At 42.7% G+C, this 26943-nt stretch overlaps 1 protein-coding gene across 2 annotated transcripts in view; it reads left to right on the top strand.

The window, feature by feature from the left end:
• Positions 1 to 26943, top strand: part of FMN2 (formin 2) — a 393694-nt gene that overhangs the window by 16440 nt on the left and 350311 nt on the right. For both annotated transcript variants that reach the window (XM_031659811.1, XM_031659814.1), the window contains exon 2: positions 16039 to 16205. In XM_031659811.1, coding sequence (XP_031515671.1) covers positions 16039 to 16205 — 167 coding nt within the window. The remainder of the gene's footprint in view (positions 1 to 16038; positions 16206 to 26943) is intronic.

Consider the following 26943-nt stretch of genomic DNA (forward strand, 5'->3'; position numbering starts at 1 on the left):
TCCACCTCCTGGATTCAAGCAATTCTCCTGCCTCAGCCTCCCCAGTAGCTGGGATTACAGGTACCCACCACTACGCCCAGCTAATTTTTATATTTTTAGTAGAGACGGGGTTTCACCATGTTGGCCAGGCTGGCTTCAAACTCTTGACCTTGTGATCTGCTCGCCTTGGCCTCCCAAAGTGCTGGGATTACAGGCATGAGCCACTGTGCCTGGCCTTTCCCAGGAGGATTTTTAATGCCACTCTCCAAGTTTTCCAGTAGCTTTCCATTGACTGTAGGAACACAATTGAAACCTGAGATTTATATTCAAGCTGAAGACTGAATGTGTTCAGGATGAAGGAGTTAGAATTGCTAGCGGTTTGTATGATTCAACTCAGCATAAGGGAGGACATACCTTATAGAAGGTCCAGTGTTGGAATGCATGGTCTTGCGACGATCAATGTCATCATCACTAGAGATGTTAAAATAGAGACTGAGAAGATCAAAGGGGCTGGTCATAGCCCTGGAGAGGCTGAACTTGACCACTGATATTCTTTCCAACTAGGAGAGTCAATGATATGCGACTTGAAAAGTCAGAGCAGCAGCTATGGTCTGTGTGACTCATTCCTTTTATTTGAGAGTGCTTTAAATATTTATGGAAAACTCTTCAACCAAGTGATTTTAGAAGCTGCCATTTATTAGATTCACTTTTATGGATTTAACTTAATAGATAGAAAAATTAAATTAAAAAATCATTTTTCTTCTGACTTTCTATAGTTTTTCCCTTTTAATCTTGATTTATTACATGACCTTTTAAAAAAATACCAGGAAATTCATAACCTGTCATAGGTCCTGACATCGTTGGTAGTTATCATCATATGTGTTCTATGATATTCTTTTTTCAACTTCGTTAGATTTATTAGATTGAATTTCTCTATTTATTTTTGTCATTTTCAGCCTTTGGTAAATTGAAGTTGGATAGTTTCTTTTTCTCTCTTCCCCAGGGAAAAAATCCCTTGATGCTAGTCAAATTGAACTTTATATCAATTTTAATAGACCATGTAGTACCAAGAACTCTCTATAACAAAGTCATTTTTTGGAATACTCTGTCTCAGTATGATGTATTTGCTATAATTGATGTGGAACACATCTTTGAATACCTTTCTCAATATCCCTAGTGTCAAGTAACATAAATGCATCAAACGTGTACCTCAGTTCACCACAGAGAACAGTCAACTTCTTCAAAACAATTATGAAGACACATTGCAGGCCCTTTTTCTTGAAGACTGAGAGGATCTTCCTGTAAAGTGTCTAAATCAAAGGTGTACCTGGGTTCCGTGAGTTTTGATTCCTCCAGGGATAGTAGAGTTTCACTCTGCTTTATGTTGGTGCAGATCCCTTTATGAGCCATGGTCATCTTCTTTGCAGATTAGGGCAGGGAGTTCCTCATCCCTGTGTGTTTTGTGACTTGTTTCCTTAATGATTTGTGTAGCTGTTGGATTTCATGTTTGTTTTCTTTCTTTGAGACAACCCTAGATATTTATCCTTGTGGCAGTCTTCTTTGTACTGTAAAACCTGCAGCATTTTGGACCTAAAACTAGACATGGTAATTTCTATTTGATCATAAATGGCCCTCCTTATTTTTTTTTCTTATTTAGCCAGTATAGGCTGTTAGTATGTGAGATACAGAATATGTGATATCTCTATATTCAGTGACATCATAAACTTAAGCAATTATCATTAATGTCTTATAATAGATTTGTTTGTCAACAGCCTTATTTCCTCCTAATATTTCAATTTATAGATAATATGGGATATCAGGGAAGTTTATTAGATAGTTATGTCTGAGCTATAAGGTCAGAGAAAAATTTAATGTGACAAGATATCTGTTTTAATTCTCATTTTGCATAAGATATAGTGACCTGGAAGAAACAGAAACCTATGTTGACACCTTTTAAAATACAGCAACTATCTTGTTCATCCTTCAACCGTTAAAAAATATACAGAAGGGGCCTGGTGCAGTGGCTCACACCTGTAATCCTAGCACTTTGGGAGGCCAAGGTGGATGGATCACCTGAGGTCAGGAGTTCAAGACCAGCCTGGCCAACGTGAAACCCTGTCTCTACTAAAAATACAAAAATTAGCCTGGCGTGGTGGCGAGAGCCTGTAATCTCAGCTACTCAGGAGGCTGAGGCAGGAGAATCACTTGAACCCAGGAGGCGGAGTTGCAATGAGCTGAGATGCTGCCATTGCACTCCAGCCTGGGCAACAGAGCGAGACTCCCCCCCTCAAAAAAAAAAAAAAAACCACACACACACACGCGCACACACACACACACACACACACACACGGAAAAAATATCAATGACGTATTTGTAGGCTATTAAAATATAAGTTTCAAACAGATGATTAAAATTGAATGCTATTATAGGACATAAAACGCAGTACAAAACTTGCATTTAGCCCTCCCGTGTATATAACCTTAGACATATTACTGAAATATTTGGGCCTGGATTTCTTTACAACGGAATTAGTGGTTTGAACTAAATGATCTCTAAGATTTCTTCTGGCTCCAACATACTGAAGATTAACAGTAGTGGATTGTCACTGAGTCATTTGGTCCTCCTCATGACGATCATTAGTCTTTGGGATGAGTAAAACCAGAAAGGTTACATGTACCATCAAGGGTAGTGGGAGAAAAGCATCTCCTACTGTCTGTCCTCAAAGCTTCTATTCCTGTTTGGACAGTTTCTTGTCTCAGTAAAATGGGAGACTCTCCCTGCTCTATGTTGAAGTCACTGAACCTGTGTACACCTTTCATTTAGACACTCTTAGAGGAAGATCCTCTCAGTCTTCCAGAAAAAGTGCCTACAATGCGTCTTCAATATTGTTCTGAAGAAGTTGGCTGTTCTCTGTGGTGAACTGAGACCACATTTGATGCATTCATATTACTTGACACTAGAAATATTGAGAAGGGTATTAAAGATGTGTTCCACATCAATTATAGCAAATACATATACTGAGACACAGACTCTCTCTGCTCTGTGTTGTCAGCAGTTAGGAGCCAGCCCGTACTCTGCATCACTTCTACAAGAGTATGCCAGCTACATTGTCTTATGGTATTATTGTTGTTGTTATTATTATTATTATTATTCTTAGTTAAGGGCAGGGAGCATGTTTTCTTCAGATTGTCTTCCTCTAGTAGGCCTAGGATATTCTTTGGGATATGACAGACTCCTAAGTGCTTGGTTGTATCTTATGTTTGCTCCTCCCCAACCTCCCAGTTCCACTAAGGATGTTTAATTAAGGCAGTGTGTTCTAAACAGACCGCTTTTAAAATCTTCTTTCTTGGACTTTGGTTGTTGTAAGTAGGTTGTTAGCCCCTGCAGGGCACCGATCGCTGGTCTGTTTCTTTTATATCCTAATGCAGAAAGTTGGTCAGAAGCTTTTCCCAGAGTTGCTGGCTGAGTCAGAAGTAGAAGATCCCTGGAATGAAAATGAGGAAAGCAGAGTGTGCGTCCAGTTTTGGCACTGCCACTTTCCAGTCTTATGACTTGGGGCAGACTCTAGAACCTTTTCATTCCTCAGTTAGTTTCTTTGAAGTTGTGATGATAAATCCTGTTCTGCCTACTTCACAGAGCTGACAGTAGATGCAGAAATGCCTTTTACGTTGTATAGCCCTGTTAAAATAAAGTATTTTTTACTTTTTGTAGTGTCGATAGTCAGAGGCCCAATAAAACCCCAGTGCAAGGATAGTTGATTTTACTTCTTCATTGTGCAAGAGGATTGCACCATTTGTTGTGATGGTGAATGAAAACTTCCCACCCACTGCAGTGTCCATGCTTGTCTAGGCTTGTGATTTTTGCTTCCCAAGGTAAGAGGAGTATTTACAGCTAGTGTATGACTGCAAAGCTGATTCTACAAGCTTCACTTTTGATTAGCTACAGTGTGGACGAATATGTGGGAAGAGTGTGAGGGGATTAGTACAGCGATAATTGGAGAACATTAATGATTAGTAAGTCCCCAACTCATTTAATGAATATTATTTTTGATGTGAATTTAATAAAAATAGTAAAACAAATAATACAAGCCCTTTTTAAAAAAAAAAATCGAGGTTAGGAATTGTAGCAAGCAGTATCTTAAATATTACCTTGTTGTTAAAATCTACTAAATTTAAGAAAAAACCCCCAAAGCTTGGTGTATGAAGATATTTGAATCTGTGGTTACCTTGCCTATTACCATACTATTTCAAATGCTTTTAGATCCAACTTATGATTTCCTTCTTTTAAGTTGAACCAAAATTTTTAATCACACTTACAAGTAGAGAGTATTTGAAATACATCTTCATCATAATAATAACAGGTAACATTTATTGGGTACTGTGTTAAACCTGTTACAAAAATTGTTTCGTTTAATTTTCACATGAAACCTTGGAGGTAATGAGGATGATTATTTCCAATTTCTAGATGAGGAAACAGGATTCCCAGGGGTTATGTAACCTGTCTAAGGCCATACCTAGCATAATGGAAGCATCGATGTTACCGGAAAGGGATCCCAATCCAGACCTTAAGAGAGGGTTCTTGCATCTCCTACAAGAAAGAATTCAGGGCAGTCCTTAGAGTAAAGTGAAAGCAAGTTGATTAAGAAAGTAAAGGAATAAAAGAATGGCTACTCCATAGACAGAGCAGCCCCAAGTGGTTGCCCATTTTTATGGTTATTTCTTGATGGTATGCTAAACAAGGAGTGAATTATTCATGCCTCCCCTTTTTTGACCAGATAGGGTAACTCCCTGATGTTGCCATGGCATTTGTAAACTGTCATGGCGCTGGTGGGAGTGTAACAGTGAGGATGATCAGAGGTCACTCTGGTCACCATCTTGGTTTTAGTGGGCTTCTTTACTGCAATCTGTCTTATCAATGTCTTATCAGCCTTATCAGCAAGGTCTTTATGACCTGTATCTTGTGCTGACCTCCTACTCATCCTATGAGTAAGAATTTCTTAACATCCTGGGATTGCATCCCAGTAGGTCTCAGTCTTATTTTACCCAGCCCCTATTCAAGATGGAGTCGCTCTGGTTCAAACATCTCTGACATCAGGATTGGGATCCAGGAAGTAGCTCCTGTTGCTTAAGCTGTGGCTGCAATCCCATGCTTCCCCACATGGGTGTACTTCATGAAGTCAAGGTACAGAGTCCATGTGTTTTCAGTGGAAAGGAATGGGCAGAAAATAAGGAACACTTTCCATCCTATAAAAGAATGAGAGAATTATTTATGGTTATACTATTCTAGATTTCTTCATTTCTGTATAATTAGGTATATAATATGTAATATGTGTGATCAGTGACATGGGCCTTTCCTAGATAAAGATAGCGTGACCTTTGACAAGACACCTAACATCCTTAGGCCTGCATTTTCTTTCTTTTTTATTTTTTTTTTGAGACGGAGTCTCACTCTGTCACCAGGCTAGAGTGCAGTGCTGTGATCTCAGCTCACTGTAATCTCCGCCTCCTGGGTTCAAGGGATTCTCCTGCCTCAGCCTCCCGAGTAGCTGGGACTACAGGCGCCCGCGACCACCACGCCCAGCTAATTTTTGTATTTTTAGTAGAGACGGGGTTTCACCCTGTTGACCAGGTTGGTCTCTATCTCTTGACCTCATGATCTGCCAGCCTCAGCCTCCCAAAGTGCGGGGATTACAGGCGTGAGTCACCGTGCCTGGACAGGCCTGCATTTTCTAGTTAAGAAAATGACATTAGAGGCTGGGTTTGAAGGACAGAAAGATGGCCCCTCCCATGGGGTGTTGTATTTGGGTGGAGGGAGGAAAGGGAGCAGAAAGAGCCCAAGAAACTTTGTCCCTCTCCTGCCTTCATCTTTATAGAGTTATAAATTCCTCAGAAATTAGCATTTATGTACTTATAAAGTTTATAGCAATCTGTGCTGTAGAGATGATTTTATCAGCTTTTGAGAATTTTCTCTAGTCGCAGTGTTGCTACAGCTGCTGGGGGTGTGTTCCCTCAGCAGTGGTAGAGCCTAACTCTTCCTTTTTGGTGATTCCATTCGAAATTTCCTGATAAGTGACCCTGGGACAATGTGTGCTTCTGAAGGCCCCCCTGGCTGACCCTGTGGTCCGGGCCCTAGGGACTGACCTTCTAGCTGGCACCAGCCCCTGCTGTGAAATGGCTGCTGCCCACAGGCAGTGTTTTGTGAGCTGTTCATTCAGCAGATAGATTTTTGGCAAATTGACTTAGTGCTGTTTTGCAAAGAGTAAGAGCTCAGGAAATATGGTTGAATAAATAAATGTATGCAAATATGAAGTGAAATGCAGGTTTGAAAACTGGACACTTGAAAAAGTTAAAATTATTCTAGGGCCAATGATTTTCATTTATTGTTGTGGTTGACATGTCTGTCTAGGAACAGTGATTTGACCAAGGAGTAGAGTGAGGGGACTGGGGGATATCTTGACTTGGGGGGGGGATATTGTAGTCACGGGGTGTGAAAGCGAGTGCCAGAGGGAACCTGGAAGCCTCTGGTTTGCACAGTTAAGAAGTAAGGTTGTGGCCAGGCACTGGGGCTCACGCCTGTGATCCCAGCACTTTGGGAGGCTGAAGTGGGCGGATTGCCTGAGGTCAAGAGTTTGAGACCAGCCTGGCTAACATGATGAAACCCTGTCTCTACTAAAAATACAAAATTGGCTGGGTGTGGTGGCACACACCTGTGGTCCCAGCTTTTCGGGAGGCAGGAGAGTCGCTTGAACCTGGGAGGCAGGAGAGTCGCTTGAACCCCGGAGGCGGAGGTTGTGGTGAGCCGAGATCGTGACGCTGCACTCCAGCCTGGGGGACGGAGCAAGACTCCGTCTCAAAAAAAAAAAAAAAAAAAATGGCGAAAGTAAGATTGTGTTTGGAAGGCTTCAGGGCAGCCCATTCTCCCTGGTTTAGATTCAAGGCGTCCTATTTAGTAGGTGAGTGTCTCCCGATTAAATCCTCAATTAATCCTCAATTATCAAATGCAGGAAGAGAAATAAAAGTTGATGTCTCTGTCCACTCCCGGTGACCCGGTCAAATTACATTCTTTGAATAGAAAAGGAGTTCAGTATATAGTCTAGCTGGAGTGTGTCTCCTGGAAATAACAAAAACTGTTCACCATCCCACCACAGTGATTTTGACTCTTTAATAAACTGGGTTCCTATCTCTTGCTTTTGCAAAATCAGGAACATGCTTTGTTTAGCTTTGTGTCTTGAACTTTCACATGATTTTTGTGTCACATATTTCTATGTAATTAAATCTTTTTAATAGTGTGATTGAAGATATTTTATTGTGCAAGTTGAATATACACACTTAGAGAATTAAATGAATTCCCATGAATCTATCACTCAGCTTCAGTAAGCATCAATATTTTCAATGCCATAATAGTTTTATCAACCCCCTTTTTCCCCTTCTACCCCATGCCACCTACTTTTTTGTGAAATAATTTAAAACAAGCTCCAGACATCATGTTATGTTAGTATCAAATATGTGTCTCAAAAATGGACTTTAAAAATATGCTACAATGCCATCCTTTATATTGAAAGCAAATAGAATGAGTTGTTCAGTATCACCCTAGTCCATCCTCAGAACTCTGATACTCTAGAACGGACGCTAGGTGCGATCTGACAGTTGATTTGGTTCATGCTCAGTTCTCCCTTCTTTTGTTCCACAGGCTGGGGGACAGCGGGAGAGCTTGATGGGGGGTGCTGTGTACTTTATGATCACCCCCAGCAGGGGCCCACCAAGTCTGGCTTTCTCAATTGTCCTGAAGCTGTGAATGATCCCTGGGTTTGAGGCTGACAGCTTGATCCTTTCTTTGCAAGCGTTTCAATTGACATTTTCTCTAATGGATTTTCCATCCACTTGCTGTTCATTAAGTGAGCCCATTATTTCATTAGGAATTGCAAAATGGTGATTTTCTAATTCTATCATTTCTTTTGCACATTTTGGCTGGAATTTTTCTGTATTGAAGACTTTTCTTTATTCACGAGGTATGGTTGTTACTCTGAAATACAGATCTTTCTAGAAAGGCAGCATAAATGCTTCATTATTTCCTATTCTGTTAGCAGTGCCCTAGCATTCTCCAGTGATACCTGATGTTTTATTTTTCTGGTTTCTTTATATATATTCAATATGTTTAAATTAATTAAGTTATTATTCTTTCTGTAATAGCATGGCTTTTAATGGCTCTATAGTTAACAGTCATGTGTATAAAGCTATCATTTTCTTTTTTATTTATGTCTTTATTGTTGGACATTTTAGTTCCTTTTAATTTTGGTACTATTAATAATCTGTTTGTTATAGTACCAGAAACTGTGATAAATACTTGACATGCATTATCTCATTTAATCGTCGTAATACTCCTACGATGCATCACTCTGAGGATACCTCTGAATATTTACCTAGAATGGCTTTTATAAAGTTGAATTTCTGGGTCAAAGGGGTGAATTTTTAAAGATCACTGACACACATGGCCAAATTGCCCCTTGAAGCTTTCCTTGTCGGTGCTGATGCTCACTTCTGGGTTTTGGGGTACCTTGAGTTCAGCTTGAGGGACACTGAAGGAGCAAAATTGGTAAACCTGCTGGTTTGGTGGTTCTTTCAAATCTCATCTTTTCCCCCAGTCCTCCTGGTATTACAATACAGTCTTGTCACAGAGCCAACCCCAAAACTGGGGTTCTGCCCGGGCGACCACATGGGTTCTTGGCTTCCCTCAGGAAGGAATTCAAGAGGGAACCATAGAGTAAAGGGAAAGCAAGTTTATTAAGAAAGTAAAAGAATAAAAGTGTGGCTACCCCATAGGCAGAGCAGCCCCGCGGGCTTCTGGCTGGCTATTTTTATGGCTATTTCTTGATCATATGCTAAACAAGGGGTGGATTATTCATGAGTTTTTTGGAAAATGACAGGGAATTCCCAGAATTGAGGGCTTCTCCCCCTTAAAGACCATACAGGGCAACTTCCTGACTAGTCAGTGCATTCACAAAGGTCTGCCCAGTTTCAAAGAATGGGGTATTTAGAGACTGGGTGAGATTATGGGAGAGAATATGGAAAGAGTTGAGAGAATAAGCCGTGCGGTGAGCCTGAAAGCACTCCTACATTGCCATGTTGGGGAGAGAAGCCATTAAAAGGGACTTGGGAGAAAATGTCTAGCGAGTTAGAGAAAACAGGGGAGGGGAATATCATGAGATGAGAATAAAATGCTTTAAGGAGTAGGAGTAAATCAGCAGTGAAATTTTTCTGAAAGATAAACTAAGTAGGATGAAGACAGAAATGTTGGCTGGGTGTGGCAGCTCACCCATGTGGTCCCAGCACTTTGGGAGGTTGAAGCAGGAGGATTGCTCGAGCCCAGAAGTTTGAGGCTGCAGTGAGCTATGGTAGGACCATTGCATTCTGGCCTGGGTGACAGAGGGAGACCTTATCTTTTTAAAAAAAAAAAAATGGAAAAAAAAAGTTACTGATACCATGCTGGCCAGCAATTTCTGGCACATCATGGGGATGGAAAACAAATTAGAGCAGACTGAGCAAGGAGGGAGAGGTAGCAAACGTCGTTAATTCCAGTTAGTGTTTTGATGTGAAGGGAAGCCAAGCAGTGGAATAGTAGCTGGGAGCCGAGAGTGATTTGGCTCAAGGGAGGATTTGTTCTTTTGGATTTTTTTTTTTTTTTTAAAAGCATGTTTGTGTGATACTGGGAATGTCCAGCAAAGAGGGAGGTGTTTGTATTTCAGGAGAGAAGGAATAGCCAAAGAAGTGATATCTTGGCAAGCAATAAGGAATTCAGCTCACAACACAAGGGAAAGAACTGGCTGTTGTTTGTAACAGGGCCTCTTTCCATTGTGAGGAAGACAAGTGTGAGCATTTTTGCATATTTGGAATTTGTCTCAGTAAATCATTTGACAATATCATCTCATCATTGGAAAGAATGGGTCAGGTGGGGAGAAGATTATTTAAGCATTGTATTGGAGTGGAAGCTTACATGAGAACGCACAGCAGTGTTGACCTCATTGAGGTATATAGCTGTGCACTGAAAGTGAAGACAGACAACACCTGCGTGGCTTTCTTTTTTTTTCTTTTTTTTTGAGATGGAATCTTGCTCTGTTGCCCAGACTGGAGTGCAGCGCAATCTCGGCTCACTGCAATTCTCCTGCCTCAGCCTCCTGAGTAGCTGGGACTACAGGCGCGTGCCACCACACCCGGCTAATTTTTTTGTATTTTCAGTACAGATAGGGTTTCACCGTGTTAGCCAGTATGGTCTTGATCTCCTGACCTCATGATCCACCTGCCTTGGCCTCCCAAAGTGCTGGAATTACAGGCATGAGCCACCGCGCCCAGGCTACCCATGTGACTTTCTTTTACAATGTTCAGTTGTTCAGGTGCAGGCAAAGAGAAAGTGGATGGCTGCGCCGAAACAGGTTGTGGTTTCACCTGACAAGCGTGGTGGAGGGAAAGAGGGATAAGAGAGCTGAAGTGTTTGAAGTATTTAATTATAGTGATAGAACATAGAATTTAAGCCGCTGAGGAAGGAAGTGACACAGCACGGGTGACAGATTGTGCAACAGTAGTAGGGATAACTGGTATTCAAGGTCAGCATGGTGGGTGGAGCTTTAGAAGGGGTTCTAGAGTAAGAGTCTAAAGGTAGAAGGTAGTTCTCAGGAGTTAGATGTTCCTTTCAGGCATTTGTACATAGATTCATTGATGATCAGAAAATTAATTGATTATCCCCCCTTTGCCAGCCACTCCTTGAGGTCCTGAGTAAAAGGTGGTAAACACACAGCAGGGATTGCTGAAATGGAGTTTACACTCCAGGAGTGGGAGACAGATCACAGACTTACATAAATTCAAGGACTAAGCTCTCTGAAGAATCAAGTGGATAATGGGAACAAGAGTAATGGGGCGTGCTCCTTCAGAAAGGGTTTTAGGAAGTTCTCTTGGTGAAAGTGACCACTGACCGGAGACCTGAATGAGATGAAGGAGTGAGGGAGTCATTGATGTATCTGGGGGAAGAGTGTTCTGGTGCAAAAGGCTTCATGGTGAGAGTGAGCTCAGTGTGTTCCAGGAGGAGAAGGCCGGTAGGCAAGAGTGGCGAGAGGTGGGAGGTAGGGAGGTGGCTCTTGCATCTGATGAGTGTTGCGGGGTTGTGACTGACTGGGGCTGTTGCCTTGGGTTATAAAATAATTTACTGCAACAGTAGTGAGGTGAAGAACGCAAGTTTATTAGAGAGTAAGTACGTTGCAAAGGAGCAACGGGTAGCACAGCAGAGAAGGGGCTGTCTGCCAAGGGACAGGGGCTGGGGTAAAGTTTGATAGGGTCCTGCTTGTGGGGCTACGTGCAAATAAAGTGATGCTGCTGGGGCTGCATGCAGAGTGAGGTATTTGGGAACAGGATAGTGTACAAGTGGGTCGTTTGTGGTTAACCGTCTCTCAGAACAATGGTTCTCCCCCACCTGGGACCCCCCTTCCTCGTCGTTGCTAACTTACCTATCAGGACTCCACAGTGAGGGATTTGATTTTACTCTGAGGGTGGTGGGAAGCCACTGGAGAGTTTGGAGTAAACTTTGGAATTGATCTTCTGGAGGTGGTACAGTTCCTGATAGTGACCGCTTTGAGGCTGTGAGATGGGAATGGGTGGCTATTTTGTGGTGGAGAAAATGTTAGCTGGAGGCAAGGGGCTCAAGGTCTCAGGCGAGGTATCTTCCTGAGCACAGGTTTGCTCTCCATGTGGATGTCCAAATCACTAAGAATGATAGGAGTAGAGGTGGAACGGGGGCAAGGAGGTGAGTTATTTAGTGAATGACGAGGGGAGGGAATAACTAGAGGTTAGTGGATGGCAGAAAGGAGGAGGGATAGTAGAGTCTAGCTAGTGGCAGGAATTTTCAAAAAAGCTCATGGTTTTGGAGGAGAATAAATCATCTGGAAGTGTTCATGGGGAACAAGGAGGTTTCCCACATTTTGTCCCTCAAATGTGAGGGATTTGACTTAAAATGCCTCCACCTGGCCAGGCATGGTGGCTCACACCTATAGTCCCAGCACTTTGGGAGGCTGAGGTGGGTGGATCACGAGGTCAGGAGTTTGAGACCAGCCTGGCCAACATGGGGGAAACCTCGTCTCTACTAAAGATACAAAAAATTAGCCAGGTGTGGTGGCACGTGCCTGTAATTTCAGCTACTCAGGAGGCTGAGGCAGGAGAATCGCTTGAACCCAGGAGACGGAGGTTGCAGTGAGCCGAGATCTCTCCATTGTACTCCAGCCTGGGCGACAGGGCGAGACTCCATCTCAAAAAAAAAAAAAAAAAAGCCTCCACCTGAGACGATTGCCTCCACCTGAGACGATTGCAAGGCGAGGAGACCCTCAAGCAGAAGCCAAGTTATCACTAAGGAAGGAGGTGAAGTTTCTTTAGAGAGAGGTTAGGCGTGGGGTTCTCAGCCTGGGGTTATTTTTGCCGCTGCCCCAGGAGACATTTGGCAATGTCTGGAGACATTTTTGGCTGTTACAGCTGGGGGCAAGTGGCTGTGCTACTGCCATCCAGTAGTAATGGCCAGGGATGCTGCTAAAAGCACGGGATAATTTTCCCCACTACCCCTAAACACGGAAATACCAGGCCCAGGATTTCGACAGGGTTGTGGTAGAGAAACCCTTCATTAAGGATTTCGGGGTATCTGCTTTCTTGGAAGTGGAGTTCCAACAGGTCATCATTCTCTCTCTTCCACACTGTTCTGGAACTCTTGATCATTTTTGGCTTGATATACACGTACACATTATCAGTCACACACATGCAAGATCCTGATGCCCTTATTTTTTGTCATATACATTATCTGAGTGGTAGGAAAGAATTAGTTTTAGGGCTATTTCCAGTAATTCGGTAAGATGAATACGACAATATACTGTTCTAATAATTAATCACCTGAGAATTGAGGGATGCTGTTTCCTAGATATTTAGTTCTAGTTAGATGCAGGCAAACTGAAGTTCTGTAGGGGAAAACTTTTTTATTTCCCCTCAAAAAAATCCTGGGAGACCAAAGAATGTTCTCTAATGACCGGAAGAAATGGAGAAAATAGAGAGACCTCTTGTGTCCTGCTTTGTCACTCGAAATATCAAAGGCAGCTTTTGAGATTTGTTTTATAGACAGAAATAGGAAGAGGCATAACAATTGCATGACTAGTATCCTGATAGAATTGAACATTTATGCATTTGAAATGTAGTTATTGTAACTGAAGTATAGACTTGGCCTGGTTTTGCAAAGCCCGGAGCTAAGAATGGTTTTTACATGTTCAAAGTTGCTCAAAACAAAATTAAACCAGTGAAAAATATGCGACAGAGACCTTACGTGGCTCATAAAGCCTAAAATACTTACTATGTGGCCCTTTACGTAAAAGTTTGATGGTATAGACTGATAAATCATTTCCAATTCTGGCTATATGAATGAATCTGTCATAGCATTGTGTTTATTCAGAAATCCTGAAAATATTTATTGATGCTTTTTATGTGCAAGTGGCCAAGTTTGCAAGATAGATGCTGGTCATCAGCAAATTTGCATTTCAGTGAGGAAGGTCAGCTTTAAGCAAATGATTGCATAACCAATTAGATAAAATAATTAATTACACAAAGAAATTATGAAGGGTTCCAAAAGAGCATGGAAGGGGATTACTGAAGACTTTTCTGGATAACAGTTGATCTAAATTTGAAGAAAGAATCTGCTGATTAGAAGGAGGAGCAATTGTGACCCCAGAAGGGACCCTAGAGATTTTCCATTTCCTCTGATGAAAGTTTATGAACGCAAAACAAGCTACAGAAATGTTTGAAATTAAAGAGCTAGGCCAGGCACGGTATTTCACGCCTGTAATCCCAGCAGTTTGGGAGGTGAGGTAGGTGGATCATTTGAGGTCAGGAGTTCAAGACCAGCCTGACCAACATGGTGAAACCTCATCTCTACTAAAAATACAAAAAAATTAGATGGGCGTAGTGGTGCATGCCTGTAGTCCCAGCTACTTGGGAGGCTGAGGCAGGAGAATCGCTTGAACCGGAGAGGTGGAGGTTGCAGTGAGCCAGACCACATCACTGCACGAGTGACAGAGCGAGAGTCTATCTAAAAAAAAAAGTGTCAGAAATAAATTAAGGCCTATAGCTATGACTCTGCACTCTCGCTAACATTAGAACCAACTGACGACCCATAGAAAACTGATGCCTGAGCGCTGCTTCCAGCAATTCTGTTCTCCCAGGTGATCCTCAGTTTCAGCCAAGATTGAGAACCTGTGGGCTAGGTGGACCTAGGCCCTCTAGGATCCTCAGCCAGTGTCTTATTTATTTATTTATTTTTGAGACAGAGTCTCGCTCTGTCAGCAGTCTGGAGTGCAGTGGCACCATCTCGGCTCACTGCAAGCTCCGCCTCCCGGGTTCAAGTGATTCTCCTGCCTCAGCCTCCCGAGTAGCTGGGACTACAGGCGCCAGCCACCACGCCCGGCTAATTTTTTTTTTTTTTTTAATTTTTAGTAGAGACGGGGTTTCACCATGTTAGCCAGGATGGTCTCAATCTCCTGACCTCGTGATCTGCCTGCCTCGGCCTCCCAAAGTGCTGGGATTACAGGCGTGAGCCACTGCACCCGGCCCAGCGTCTTCTTATTATGCCTCTCTTGCTTTTTTTTAGGGAAGTTGGAAAAAAAAAAAAAGTCCTTAAGTTCAGACCTATGCTAGAGTTATATTTCTGAGGAGCATCTGAGAGAAATGTGAATTTTTATCCCTTTTCTGGGTGACTTATTTTTATTTTGTTGGCCAGCTCTCTTCACTTCTTGTGGGTCGGTGCCTTTGCCTCCTGCTTCTTTGTCTCTTCATTCTCTGTCCCCGTCATGATGGACACTGTGAATGTCAGTCACTGATATTTCTGAGTCTAAATGGTGGCATGTTGGGTTACGAACTGCTTCCTTTGAGAGCCATCTGCAATTAAATTCAAGGGGTTTAGCCTTTATATCCAATATTTAATTAATTAATTAATTAATTAATTATTTTTTGAGACAGAGGTTCACTCTTGTTGCCCAGGCTGGAGTGCAATGGCATGATCTCGGCTCACTGCAATCTCTACCTCCTGGTTTCAAGCGATTCTCCTGTCTCAGCCTCCTGAGTAGCTGGGATTATAGACACCCGCCACCATATCTGGTTATTTATTTATTTATTTATTTGAGATGGAGTTTCGCTCTTGTTTCCCAGGCTAGAGTGCAATAGTGCGATCTCAGCTCACTGCAACCTCCGCCACCCAGGTTCAAGCGATTCTCCTGCCTCAGCCTCCCGAGTAGCTGGGATTACAGGCGCCTGCCACCATGCCTGGCTATTTTTTTGTATTTTTAGTAGAGATGGGGTTTTGCCATGTTGGCCAGGCTGGTCTTGAACTCCTAACCTCAGATGATCCACCCTCCTCGGCCTCCCTAAGTGCTGGGATTACAGGCGTGAGCCGCTAGGTCTGGCCTTGGATCCAAATTTAAATCCAAAATTGGATTTACCAATTAAATCCAAAAGGGAGCTGAGTGAGGTGGTGTGTGCCAGTAGCTCTAGCTACTTGGGAGGCTGAGGCAGGAGGATGGCTTGAGCCCAGGAGTTTGAGGTACGCTTCGGCAACATAGTGAGACCTCATCTCTATTAAAGAAAAAAAAACCCAGCTGATTGTGGTGGCTCACACCCATAAATCTAGCCACTCAGGAGGCTTAGGTGGGAGAATTGCTTGAGCCCAAGAGGTCAAGGCCAGCCCGGGCAACATAGCAAGACCCTGTCTGAATTAAGAATCTTAGATGGAAGCTGTGTAGCCCATAACTTGGCCTGTTCTCTTTTGAGGCAGGAGGTATTTAGGGGGATGAGAGAGCAAACCAGTTCTGCAGTTTTTTATGTGGCAACTCTGGCCTCAGACTACAGAGCTTTCTCCTAGCCTGAGAGGCTCCTTTCTGTCAGTAGCCTTGGAAACGGTGTTGCTCCCTGGCAGTGTTTACCCAGCCGCTGTCCCCTGGTGAGTTCGGAGCCAGGTGATCGGCAGTGCTCCCTCTTAATGACTGTGTTTCATCTGCAGGGCGAACACTGTTGGAGAAGCTGTTCAGCCAGCAGGAGAACGGGCCTCCAGAAGAAGCCGAGAAGTTTTGCTCACGGATCATTGCCATGGGTCTTCTCCTTCCTTTTAGTGATTGCTTCAGGGAACCGTGTAATCAGAATGCCCAGACCAATGCAGCTTCGTTTGATGTAAGTAGGAGAATTCACTTCTGTCTGTGAGGCAGATTTGCTGTTGAAATAGCAACTACGATGTGTGTCTGCCCAGTCACCCTATAATTTAAAAACAACATGTGATGCAAGCATTTTTTTTCCTTAGCTGCTCAACAGCTCAGTATGTCTGTTTGTACACTAAAAAAAAAAAAAACTAGAGTATTAAGTACATTTGCCAAACCTCCTTTTCTTAACAGATGGTCACTCAGGAGTTCTCTAGCCTGCTTTAATCAGCGATGATTTTAAAAATTGATTTCTGAATTATTTTTAATTGCGGTAAAATACAGATAACGTAAAATTTACCATTGTAACCATTTTTAAATGTACCGTTTAGTGGCATCAAATACATTGATGTGGTTGTGCATCTACCACCACCATCCATCTTTAGAACTTTTTTATCATCCAAAATAAACCCTGTACCCATTAAACAATAACTCCCCATTCTCCTCTTTCCCCAAGCCCCTAGCGACCACCATTCTCCTTCTGTGTCTGTGAATCTGACTACGCTAGGTAGCTCATATAAGTGGAATCATGCAGTATTTGTCCTTTTTTGTGGCTGGCTTATTTCACTTAGCCTAATGTCTTTGAGATTCATCCATGTTGGAGCATGTGTCAGAATTCCCTTCCTTTTTAAGGCTGAATAATATTTCATTGTAGGTATATGTCACATTTTGTTTATCCATTCATCCATCAATGGACACTTGGCTTGTTTCCACCTTTTGCTATAATGCTGCTATGAATATGGGCTCGTAATGAGTGAATAATGCCGCTGTGAACATGAGGTACAAAAACGCTTCAAGACTCTGGAATCAGCGATGATTCTAAAGTGGCTGTAAGTCAGTATTTATGACTTTGCTGGTCGTAGGCATTCCTTCAGAAGCAGCTCCACCGGGCACAGTTATTCCTCCCAGTGGGCCGGAGGTTTCCATGGGTCCTACAATGCTATTTTGGTGCGTTCCTAACTCATGTATGTGTGAAGTACGGACGTGAAGCAGCATCGTCTGCTTCATCCCCAGCTCCCATTCACCGAGAGAGTTAATACTGTAGAACAGTAATTCACCAGGCATATTCACAGTTCATAACGAATATGAGCACAGCTGGATTCTCATTGTCGAGACAGAGTATTGCCAGTCATTCTCAGGTATGTGGTATATGTGTGGCATTGGTTGGGATGAGTACCTCTAAAACCCAGATGTGTAAGAATTCTCATGTGTGAAATTCTCATAACGAAATTGAAGATTGGCCCACTTGTACAGAGCCCAGGATTTTTATTTGAGGATAATGGTTTTTCTTTTTCTTTTACTCTTTTTTTTTTTTTTTTTTGAGGTGGAGTCTCACTTTGTTGCCCAAGCTGGAATGCAGTGGCGCTATCTTGGCTCACTGCAACCTCTGCCTCCCAAGTTCAAGCAATTCTCCTGCCTTAGCCTCCCGAGTAGCTGGGATTACAGATGCGCACCACCATGCCCGGCTAATTTTTGTATTTTTAGTAGAGATGGGGTTTCACTATGTTGGTCAGGCTGTTCTCGAACTCTTGACCTCGTGATCCACCCTCCTCAGCCTCCCAAACTGCTGGGATTACAGGCATGAGCCACTGCGCCCGGCTGTGGTTTTTCATCATATGGGTTATTTACTTTGTTTTGTTACTGCCAACTGTGCTCTCTTAGCCTTCTTCAATATATAGGAATGAAATAATGATGAGTTTTAAGGACAATGAAAATGAGCCCTGGCTAAGGTCAAGATACGATAATAAATAATGAAGTGTCTGTATCTGTTCACTTTGTTTCCTCTTCTTTACCCATTACAGCCTGCAGTCTTCCTCAATCTTCCTTTAGCATTAGGGAAATAAATCACACAAAATATTTGGAGATCTTCTTGATTCTTGATGCTTCCCGTTTGAAAGAAAATTCCCCATGTTGTGCTGTGTGTGACTTGGCAAGTTTCCTTCCTGAGATTTGTTTACATTTTTCCTGCTGCAATTTTTTAAAATGACATTGCAGCTAATCACTACTAGGTAGATCTTTTTCTCTTATGGGAAAAATTGTGTAATTTAAATGTTTTCCTCCCTTCTCTTCTATGAGAGGTCTGTGTTATTGTAGAGGCAGAATGCTAGAATGATGGTGTGTTAAATACTATAGAACTCAGTTCTAGAAGATATATTGATTTGGCAAGTTGGAACTATAATTAGTATAGTGCAGGCAAAGGCAAACACTAGCCATGTCTAGCACTTGCTTTTTGATTCAAACTGTTCCCAAGTTAACGACATTTTCTTCCCTTAAATCCCAGAAGTGAACAGTCTTGCCAGTCAATGAATGTAGAATTGGATAAACAGAAAAGAAAGGGTAATCCTGTTTCTTTCTCTCTCTCTCTATTTTTTTTTAATCGACTAACCTGGTTGTTTCTTATACTCACCTCACTCTATCCTTGTGTTAGAGACTAGTAACTCTTCCCCGTCATCTTATTTTGGAGGGCAGCTGGGTGTGGCATCGAGTGTGAAAAACAAACAACAAAGGAATACAATGCCTTGATGTTGTGTGAAGGCTTTCCTCAGAATCGGGAATTTCTTTCCTTCAACTTGATGGGATTGCATTTTGTCTTCCTTTATTCACTGGCTCTGTACGACCTCTCTACTCCCCCTTCAAAATGAACACAAAACAAAGAAAAAAACTGAAGATACTCTTGTATGAAATGTTATGCCCTATACTTAAATAGCAGCTCAGCAACAGAACTATGCGTTTATTGGATGTGTAGTCAAGGAGTTTCTTGAAAACCCGGAGAGGGTGACGATATAATGATACAGGGGGTTCTGAGGACTGGGGTGTCAATGAGGGATGGGGAAAAATGTGCTTATCTATGGGGAGAGAAATTTCCGATAATTAGTCTCTCTGCTGATTTCCAGAAAATAGCTGTTGGGAACATTTCTAACTAACAATCCTCTTGAGATCAGTTGCCCTTCGAGACAGAACATGCTGTGGGAATAAGGTCATAACTGGCACCCTTCCTACCTCCCCACCCCCCCAACTTTGTTCCCTTCCCTAATGGGATCCTCTCTCCCACCTCCCACTCCTCTCCCTTCTCATCTCTGCACTTACCTCTGCAATTACAGCAATAAATATCTTCAGTTTGAGGCTCTTCACTGATGTAGTTTATGTATTAGCCTACTTGACTCAACCCTTCTGATTTTGTTTTATGTTATTTTATACAGTTTTAGGGCCTAACATTTTGCTTTATCGAGTGCTGTAGAAAGTATGAAAACAATTGCACATTTTGTCTTACCTTTTAACATGACTAAGATGTCAAGAACTTTAAAAGACAAAGATGGCTTTGAGTGATCCTGTTAATTCATTCACAGATTTTTACCAAATATATTCGTTCTAGAAGACGGGTAGTGTTGTAGTCTCTGGGGATGTGTTAGTGAGCAGGAGAATGTGTTCTGTTGAAATGTGTGACCTATTCAAAAGGGAGGGAGACAGATTTTGTAAAAATGCACAGGCTAATGAATAGCTCTTAGATTCTAATAAGTGATATGAAGGAAAACAGGACTAACAGGATGGAGTGAAAGGCATGGGGTAGGATGAGCGCAGAGGGGAGCCCTGTGAGATGAGGTCTGTGGGAAGGCCATTCCAGGCAGCTCCCAGGGCAAGTCCAAAGGGCATCATTGGAAGAGCACAAGCATGACTCAGAGAAAGCTGGAGCTTCAAGAGATGAGGACAGCAAGGGCTCAGGCCATAGCATAGGTAGGGTCTGAAAAGCCATGGAAGGAATATGGCTTTTTTTTTTTTTTGAGGCGGAGTCTTGCTGTATTGCCCATGCACGATCAGAGGCATGACCTTGGCTCACTGCATCCTCTGCCTCCTGGGTTCAAGCAATTTCTGGCTAATTTTAGTATTTTTAGTAGAGACAGGGTTTCGCCATGTTGGCCAGGCTGGTTTTGAACTCCTGACCTCAAGTGATCTGCCACCTCGGCCTCCCAAAGTGCTAGAATTACAGGCGCGAGCCACCACACTTGGCCTTTTTTTTTTTTTTAATGGGAGGTTTTGGGAGGCTTTATGCAGGGGAAGAACGTATTTGTCTTATAATATTCTTTTGTGGATCACCTGGGCTGGTCTTGGTTTGTTTGTTGTGGTGGTGGTTGTTTTTGAGACAGGGTCTCACTCTGTTGCCCAGGTTGGAGAGCAGTAGTGCAGTCACAGCTCACTGCAGTCTTGACCTCCTGGGCTCAAGCGATCCTTCCACCTCACCCTTCCGAGTAGCTGGGACTACAGGCATGAGCCACTGTGCCCAGCTAATTTTTTAAGTTGTTGTTATAGACAGGGTCTCACTGTGTTGTCCCAAGTTGGTCTTGAACTCCTGGGGTCAAGCAGTCCTCCTGCCTCGGCCTCCCAAAGTGCTAGGATTATAGGCGTGAGTCACCATGCCCGCCCCCAAGCCTGCTCTTTGAATGTTTGAGTGTAGGCAGGCGCAGAAGTAGAAGCAGGAAGGCAGGTGGGATATCGCAGTAGTTTAGTTCTAGATGGTGGCAGTAGCTTGGGGCAGGATGGTGACAGGGGAGATGAAGACCAGTTAGTAGGTTGGTGTGGATTCTGGAGGTATGGCTGATGGGACTTTTGGTGGGGTAGACATGGCAGCAAGAGAACGCAAGGAAATCAAGGATGACTTCTTGGTTTGAAGTAGCTGGGTGGATGGTTATGCAATTCGTGAGGTAGAGAAGATAGCTCCGTTTTGGGAGGAGGACGTAAGGATAGAACTGCTAGCAAGAGAAAACAGGGCTAATACTAATGCTTGCTACTTGGCAGATTGTATTGTTGACTTATAGATCATGGTATATTTCAGTGGTCTGAAGCTAGGCTTCTTTGTTTATTTGGAACCTATTTTAGTCACCTCTCTCATGCCTTTTTCAAAATGGCATCCCTTTTTCATGGAAAATGCGTATTTTCCAGCCAACCACAATTATCTTACATAATTGTTGATTATTCATTAACAAGCTCTTCTAGGATTTCTTTAATCCTAACTGGCAGATATTATATGATCCGCTTACATCACCAAGAGTTAAGCAAGTTTACTTGACCCAAGCATTTTTGCAGGTGTAGGTGGTTCTAAATCTACTTAATCCTTCATGAGCTTATGTTTAAACGTCTGCCTAGCAGGATATTTCTGGATGCATGTTTTTGGTTGCTGGACTTGTTTGGGTTTGGCAGATCTGCTGATTTTGCCAAACATGTGGTGATCCCATGCTCACCAGATGGGCAAGAGCTCTTTGATATGTATGTAAATGGACATCGGTTTGGATGAATGTGTGAGCGAAGCTAAAATTAAAGACAAGGAAGACATAAAAATTCGGGTTACAAAGAAACCCAAGAAACAAGATTTTTGAACCTGTTGAAAGATGAAGTAATTAATCAAAACCAACAGCAACCAGTCCTAGAAAACTAATGAAATACATTCTACTCGTTGTCACCATAGTCAAAAAGAAGACTTAAGTGGACAAACAAATTATTATTTGCATTTGAAATCATTATTATTTTTTTCTTTCTTGAGACAGGGTCTCACCTTGCTGCCCAGACTGGAGTACAGTGGCACGATCTTGGCTTACTGCAACCTCCGCCTCTTGGCTTCAAGGGATTCTCCTACCTCAGCCTCCTGAGTAGCTGGGATTATAGGCATGCGCCACCACACCCAGCTAATTTTTGTATTTTTAGTAGAGACGGGGTTTCACCATGTTGGCCAGGCTGGTCTTGAACTCCTGACCTCAGGTGATCCACCTATCTTGGCCTTCCAAAGTGCGGAGATTATAGGTGTAAGCCACCTAGCCTGGCCTTGAATTCATTTTTTTTTTTTCTAGAGCAGGAAAAACATTTTAATGCTATTTAGCCAAGCCCACACAGATCTTTTCCTGGGAAGCAACAAAAGCCTTGCCACGTCTTTCAGCTCTAAGAGAATGTACACACATATATATTTTTTGCTGTATATTTATTTTTGAAACATTGTGTACCGTATCAACTCTCAAAGTTGTTTGTATTTTAAAGGTGGTATTAAAATGATACTTAATTTTTTCAGACCAACTTTAACAATTATTTTACCTGATGATTTTGTTTACCAAAATTTACATAAGCTGTGTGGACTTGCTGTATGTTAATGCCTGCTGATGCCTTTTTTTTGTTTTGTTTTTGAGATGGAGTCTCTCACCCAGGCTGGAGTACAGGGGCATGATCTCGGGTCACTGCAACCTCTGCCTCCCAGGTTCATGCGATTCTCCTGCCTCAGCCTCCTGAGTGGCTGGGACTACAGGCACATGGCACCATGGCCAGCTAATTTTTGTATTTTTAGTAGGGATCGGGTTTGGCCACATTGCCCAAGGTGGTCTTGAACTCCTGACCTCAAGTGATCCACCCACCTTAGCCTCCCAAAGTGCTGGGATTATAGGTGTGGGACAACATGCCCTAGCCACCGTTATTGACATTACTCTTGCCTTCTGGCGGTCACCAGTGAGAATGTAGCTGCTTGTCTCTCCCTCTTCCTTCTAATGTAATTAATATTGCTATTTCGAGTTTCTCTTTCATAACACTTCTTTGAATTTTAAATAATATGCTTATGATTTTTGCCATTGTTTCATCAAATTCAGATCGTATCTCTTGCCACCCCACCCACCATGTAATAGTCACACTATTCGTGTCTCCACTTTCGCCTTCATTTAGTCTGAGCCCTGTCTACCTCCCAGCTTCTACCAGATACACTTTTATGTTTAGGGTATACTTTTAAGGTTAATAGTTTATCTATAAGTTGGAAGACATATGGATGCTATGTAACTGTTGCACTGCAGAGGCAGATAGCATATTCTGATTTTGTTTCCTTTTCAGTATTCCAATATCACACCCCCCAGACCATTTGAACAAGGGTTTCCCTGGGTCCAGTTCAAAAGATTTTTGTGTTTATTTATTTATTTATTTATTTTTGAGACAGAGTCTCACTCACTCACCCAGGCTGCAGTGCAATAGCGCCATCTCGGCTCCCTGAAACCTTCGCCTCCTGGGTTCAAGCAATTCTCCTGCCTCACCCTACTGAGTAGCTGGGATTACAGGCGGATACTACCACGCCTGGCTAATTTTTTGTATTTTTAGTAGAAACAGGGTTTCACCATGTTGGCCAGGCTGGTCTCTTACTCGTGACCCCAAGAGATCCACCTGCCTCGGCCTTCCAAAATGCTGGGATTACAGGCATGAGCCACCGCACCTGGCTGAAGTCTATATTTTTAGTAAACAATCACTTGCTCAAAAGTATCCCATATTTAGTTTAGTTTACATTTGGTTTATCCTTTTCTTATACAGGGAACTCCCATCCAGCACGATGAAGTTTTTGACTGCCTCTTACTTTCTTTTTTGGGTGAAGAAACATAACTTTTCCCCCTGTATTCTCCGTATTTTTTATTTTTCAGCTCATTCTTGCCATTTCATGGAATTCTTAAATTCTTTGTCTTCTAATTTAGATTGGGTTCTTCATATTTAATCATGATTTCCACTTGTTTTTCTCAGCTTCCCCTTTCCCTTCCGACACCTACACCCCAACCCCCTGCCCTGTTTCTGGGAACACAAAGATGAAAAGAAAGCTTCTATCCTGAACTGGCTTACGGTCCACTTTAAATAAATAAACACATGGAAATGAATTATTGGAGCTTAGTGGATGAAGTGGGCTCCATAGTCAAAGTGTCTGGGATTTCTCAACTATGGTGCAAACTTAGGTAAATGCCTGGATTTCTCAAACTTTGCTTCTTCTTGGGTAAAATGAGGAATAAATATAGTAGTTGCTGAGTGAGAGGAAAGTATGAATATGAATAAAGCATTTTGCACACTACAGGCACATAGTAAGTGTTCAACACCCTTTGGCTGTCACCACAGGTCATAATCGTGTTTAGGCTCTAGGTGGAGATATTTATAGTACAGGGACCAAAGGGGAAGGTTTGTAACTGGGTCTCCTTGGTAACTCAGGAGATATTAGCTGGGGCAAGACTTGAGGAATGAGTAGGAGTTAGCTGCAGGGAGCAGCCATGAAAGAAGTCCGTAGGCCGGGTGCGGTGGCTCACACGCCTGTATTCCCAGCACTTTGGGAGGCCAAGGCGGGTGGATCACCTGAGGTCAGGAGTTTGAGACCAGCCTGACCAACATGGTGAAACCCTGCCTCTTCTAAACATACAAAATTAGCTGGGTGTCTTGGCACATGCCTGTAATCCCAGCTACTCAGGAGGCTGAGGCAGGAGAATCGCTTGAACCCAGGAAGCGGAGGTTGCAGTGAGCCAAGATCGCACCATTGCACCCCAGCCTGGGCAACAGAGCGAGACTCTGTCTCAAAAAAAAAAAATAAGTCTGTATACTGGGCGGTACTTAGAAAGGCATGGGGGTGCATGTGAGCACAGTTCCTAAGTATTTCTGGAGTATAAATTGGGAGAATGATGAATAGAAAGGAGACCAGGAATGTAAACAAAGACAACCTGGGGGTGCTTTTGAATAATTTTGAGTAGTTAAGCCATAAACAGATTGGCATTTATAAAATATCACTCTGGTGGCAGGATGGAGAATGGATTGAAGAAAACTAAAATTAGCATCTGGGTGATCAGAAGAGTGTCTAAACTGAAACAGAGGCTGTGGGGTTGGAAAGAGCCAGATATAGGGAATCTTTAGGATTTAGAATTGACAGGACTTGCCATTTGATTGGATGTGAGGCAGTGGAGTAGATGATTTCTTTGAGTTTCTGGTTCATATTTCTGGGATACTCTACTAAAGAGTTAGAATACTAAAGAGGAAACAGGTTTCAGAGAGAATAATCATTCTCTTTTGACATCTAGAATTTGCGATTATTTGGGACTTTACAGCGGCTATTCCTTGAGGGCAAGGGAACTGATATTGCTGGCATAGACCATAGGTTATATGGTAAAATCATGAGCAAATAAATCTCATAAATTAAGAGAATGTTGACCAATCAAAAGATTAAAGTTCTTAAGGACAGTGGAGAATAATTAGATGTAGTGAGAATATAGAGAGAATGAATTCGTTGGTGGTTGTGGCCAGAGGGAAGGATATTGGTGTTTAAGACTTGAGAGGTGAAGGTGGTCTTCACATTCCAAAGACCAGTCCATGGTGGAGAGGTAGGCCCATTGTGATTAGAATTGAGAAGCTCAGGGTGTTGTTTGGGACTTAATGTCCCATAGAATGTGGAAGAGTCAGCCTTGAGAAGCAGAGAGAGGACCACGTGGTAAAGTCCTTGACATGTGAAGGCTATACCAAGGAGGTTTGTCAGGGTCTGTGATGAAGAGGGGTAGATGAGATGATATGGGCTTCAGAAGTGGAGCGGGTTATGCTCAGGATGGACGTGGAATCCTCTCTAGCTGATTATGGAGGGCTAGATGAGAAGGTCGCGGTATGAGGGAGGATTGGGAAAATCACCTTTCAGGTTCCGTCATCACTTGGCTTCAGTGATCACATTGGCCTTTTCATGAGCTTCTTGGGTTTGCCTGTTACTGGTTTCCAGTCCAGTCTCCTCAGTCTTGTCTAGTGGTTCTCAATCCAGGGTTGTGTTGCCCTACAGAGGACGTTTGACAATGTCCAAAGACATTTGGGGTTGTCACAGTGGGGAGAGGGGTGCAACTGGCTTCTAGCGGGTAGAGACTGGGGCACTGCCAAGCATTCCAAATGCACAAGACATCTCCCCCTTTCCCCCAACAAAGAATTACCCAGTGCAAAATGTCAGTAGTGCCAAGGGTGAGAAATCTAGTGATGTATGTCTGATCATGTTGTTTTACTTTATTTTTTGAGACAGGCCGGAGTGCAGTTGGGTGATCACAGCTCACTGCCTGCCTTAACCTCCTGGGCTCAAGCGTTCCTCCCACCTCAGCCTCCCAAATAGCTGGGATTACAGGCACATGCCACCATGACCAGCTAGTTTTTAATTTTTTTTTTTTTTTTAATAGAGACGGGGTCTCCTTAGGTGGCCAAGGCTGGTCTTGATCTCTTGGGCTCAAGTGAGCCTACTGCCTTGGCCTCCCAAAGTGATGGGATTACAGGCACAAGACACCACACCTGGCCGTGTCATTTTAATTGTTTCTCTGTCAGAATAAACTCCAGCTTCTTTGGATCTCCGTGGTCTTCCTTCTGCCTTTCAAAACTTTCCCACTTCTACCGCTCCTGACCCACTTTCCTTTCCAAACTCTTTTGCCACACTGAAGTGTTGTGGATTTTCCTAATTGTCCATCTTTTGTCTCACTTCTGGGGCTCTGTGGACACCACTATTTCTGCTCTTCACTATTATTTCCCAGTTAGGCTCCACTCTTTCTCATAGGATGCTATTCAGAGTTAGATGCCATTCCCTCCCAGACGTCTTCTTTAGCCATCTCAGTCTGCATTTTCCCTCTGAAAGGATATGTTGCACATATTATAATTGGCTATTTACCCTGTAATGCCTGAATGCAAATTAAATATTGTGTGAAGGTTTCTTGAACAATGTAATGTTGTGTCCTTGTGTTTACCTGACAGATCTCCCCAGAGTAGTTAGGAGTGGACTCTAGTCCTAGACTCGATTCTTATCCCATCTCCTCCACCTACTTAAGAGGTGAAGACATTTACCCAAGGTCTCATTAAAATTTTTCATGTCTAATAATCCCTGGAGTTGTTTTGAAGATTAAATGAGATTAATTTATAAGGCATTTGGCACAATGTCTAGCACATCACAAATG

Source organism: Papio anubis, chromosome 1 (genome assembly GCF_008728515.1).
Source record: "Papio anubis isolate 15944 chromosome 1, Panubis1.0, whole genome shotgun sequence".
Lineage (NCBI taxonomy): Eukaryota > Metazoa > Chordata > Mammalia > Primates > Cercopithecidae > Papio > Papio anubis.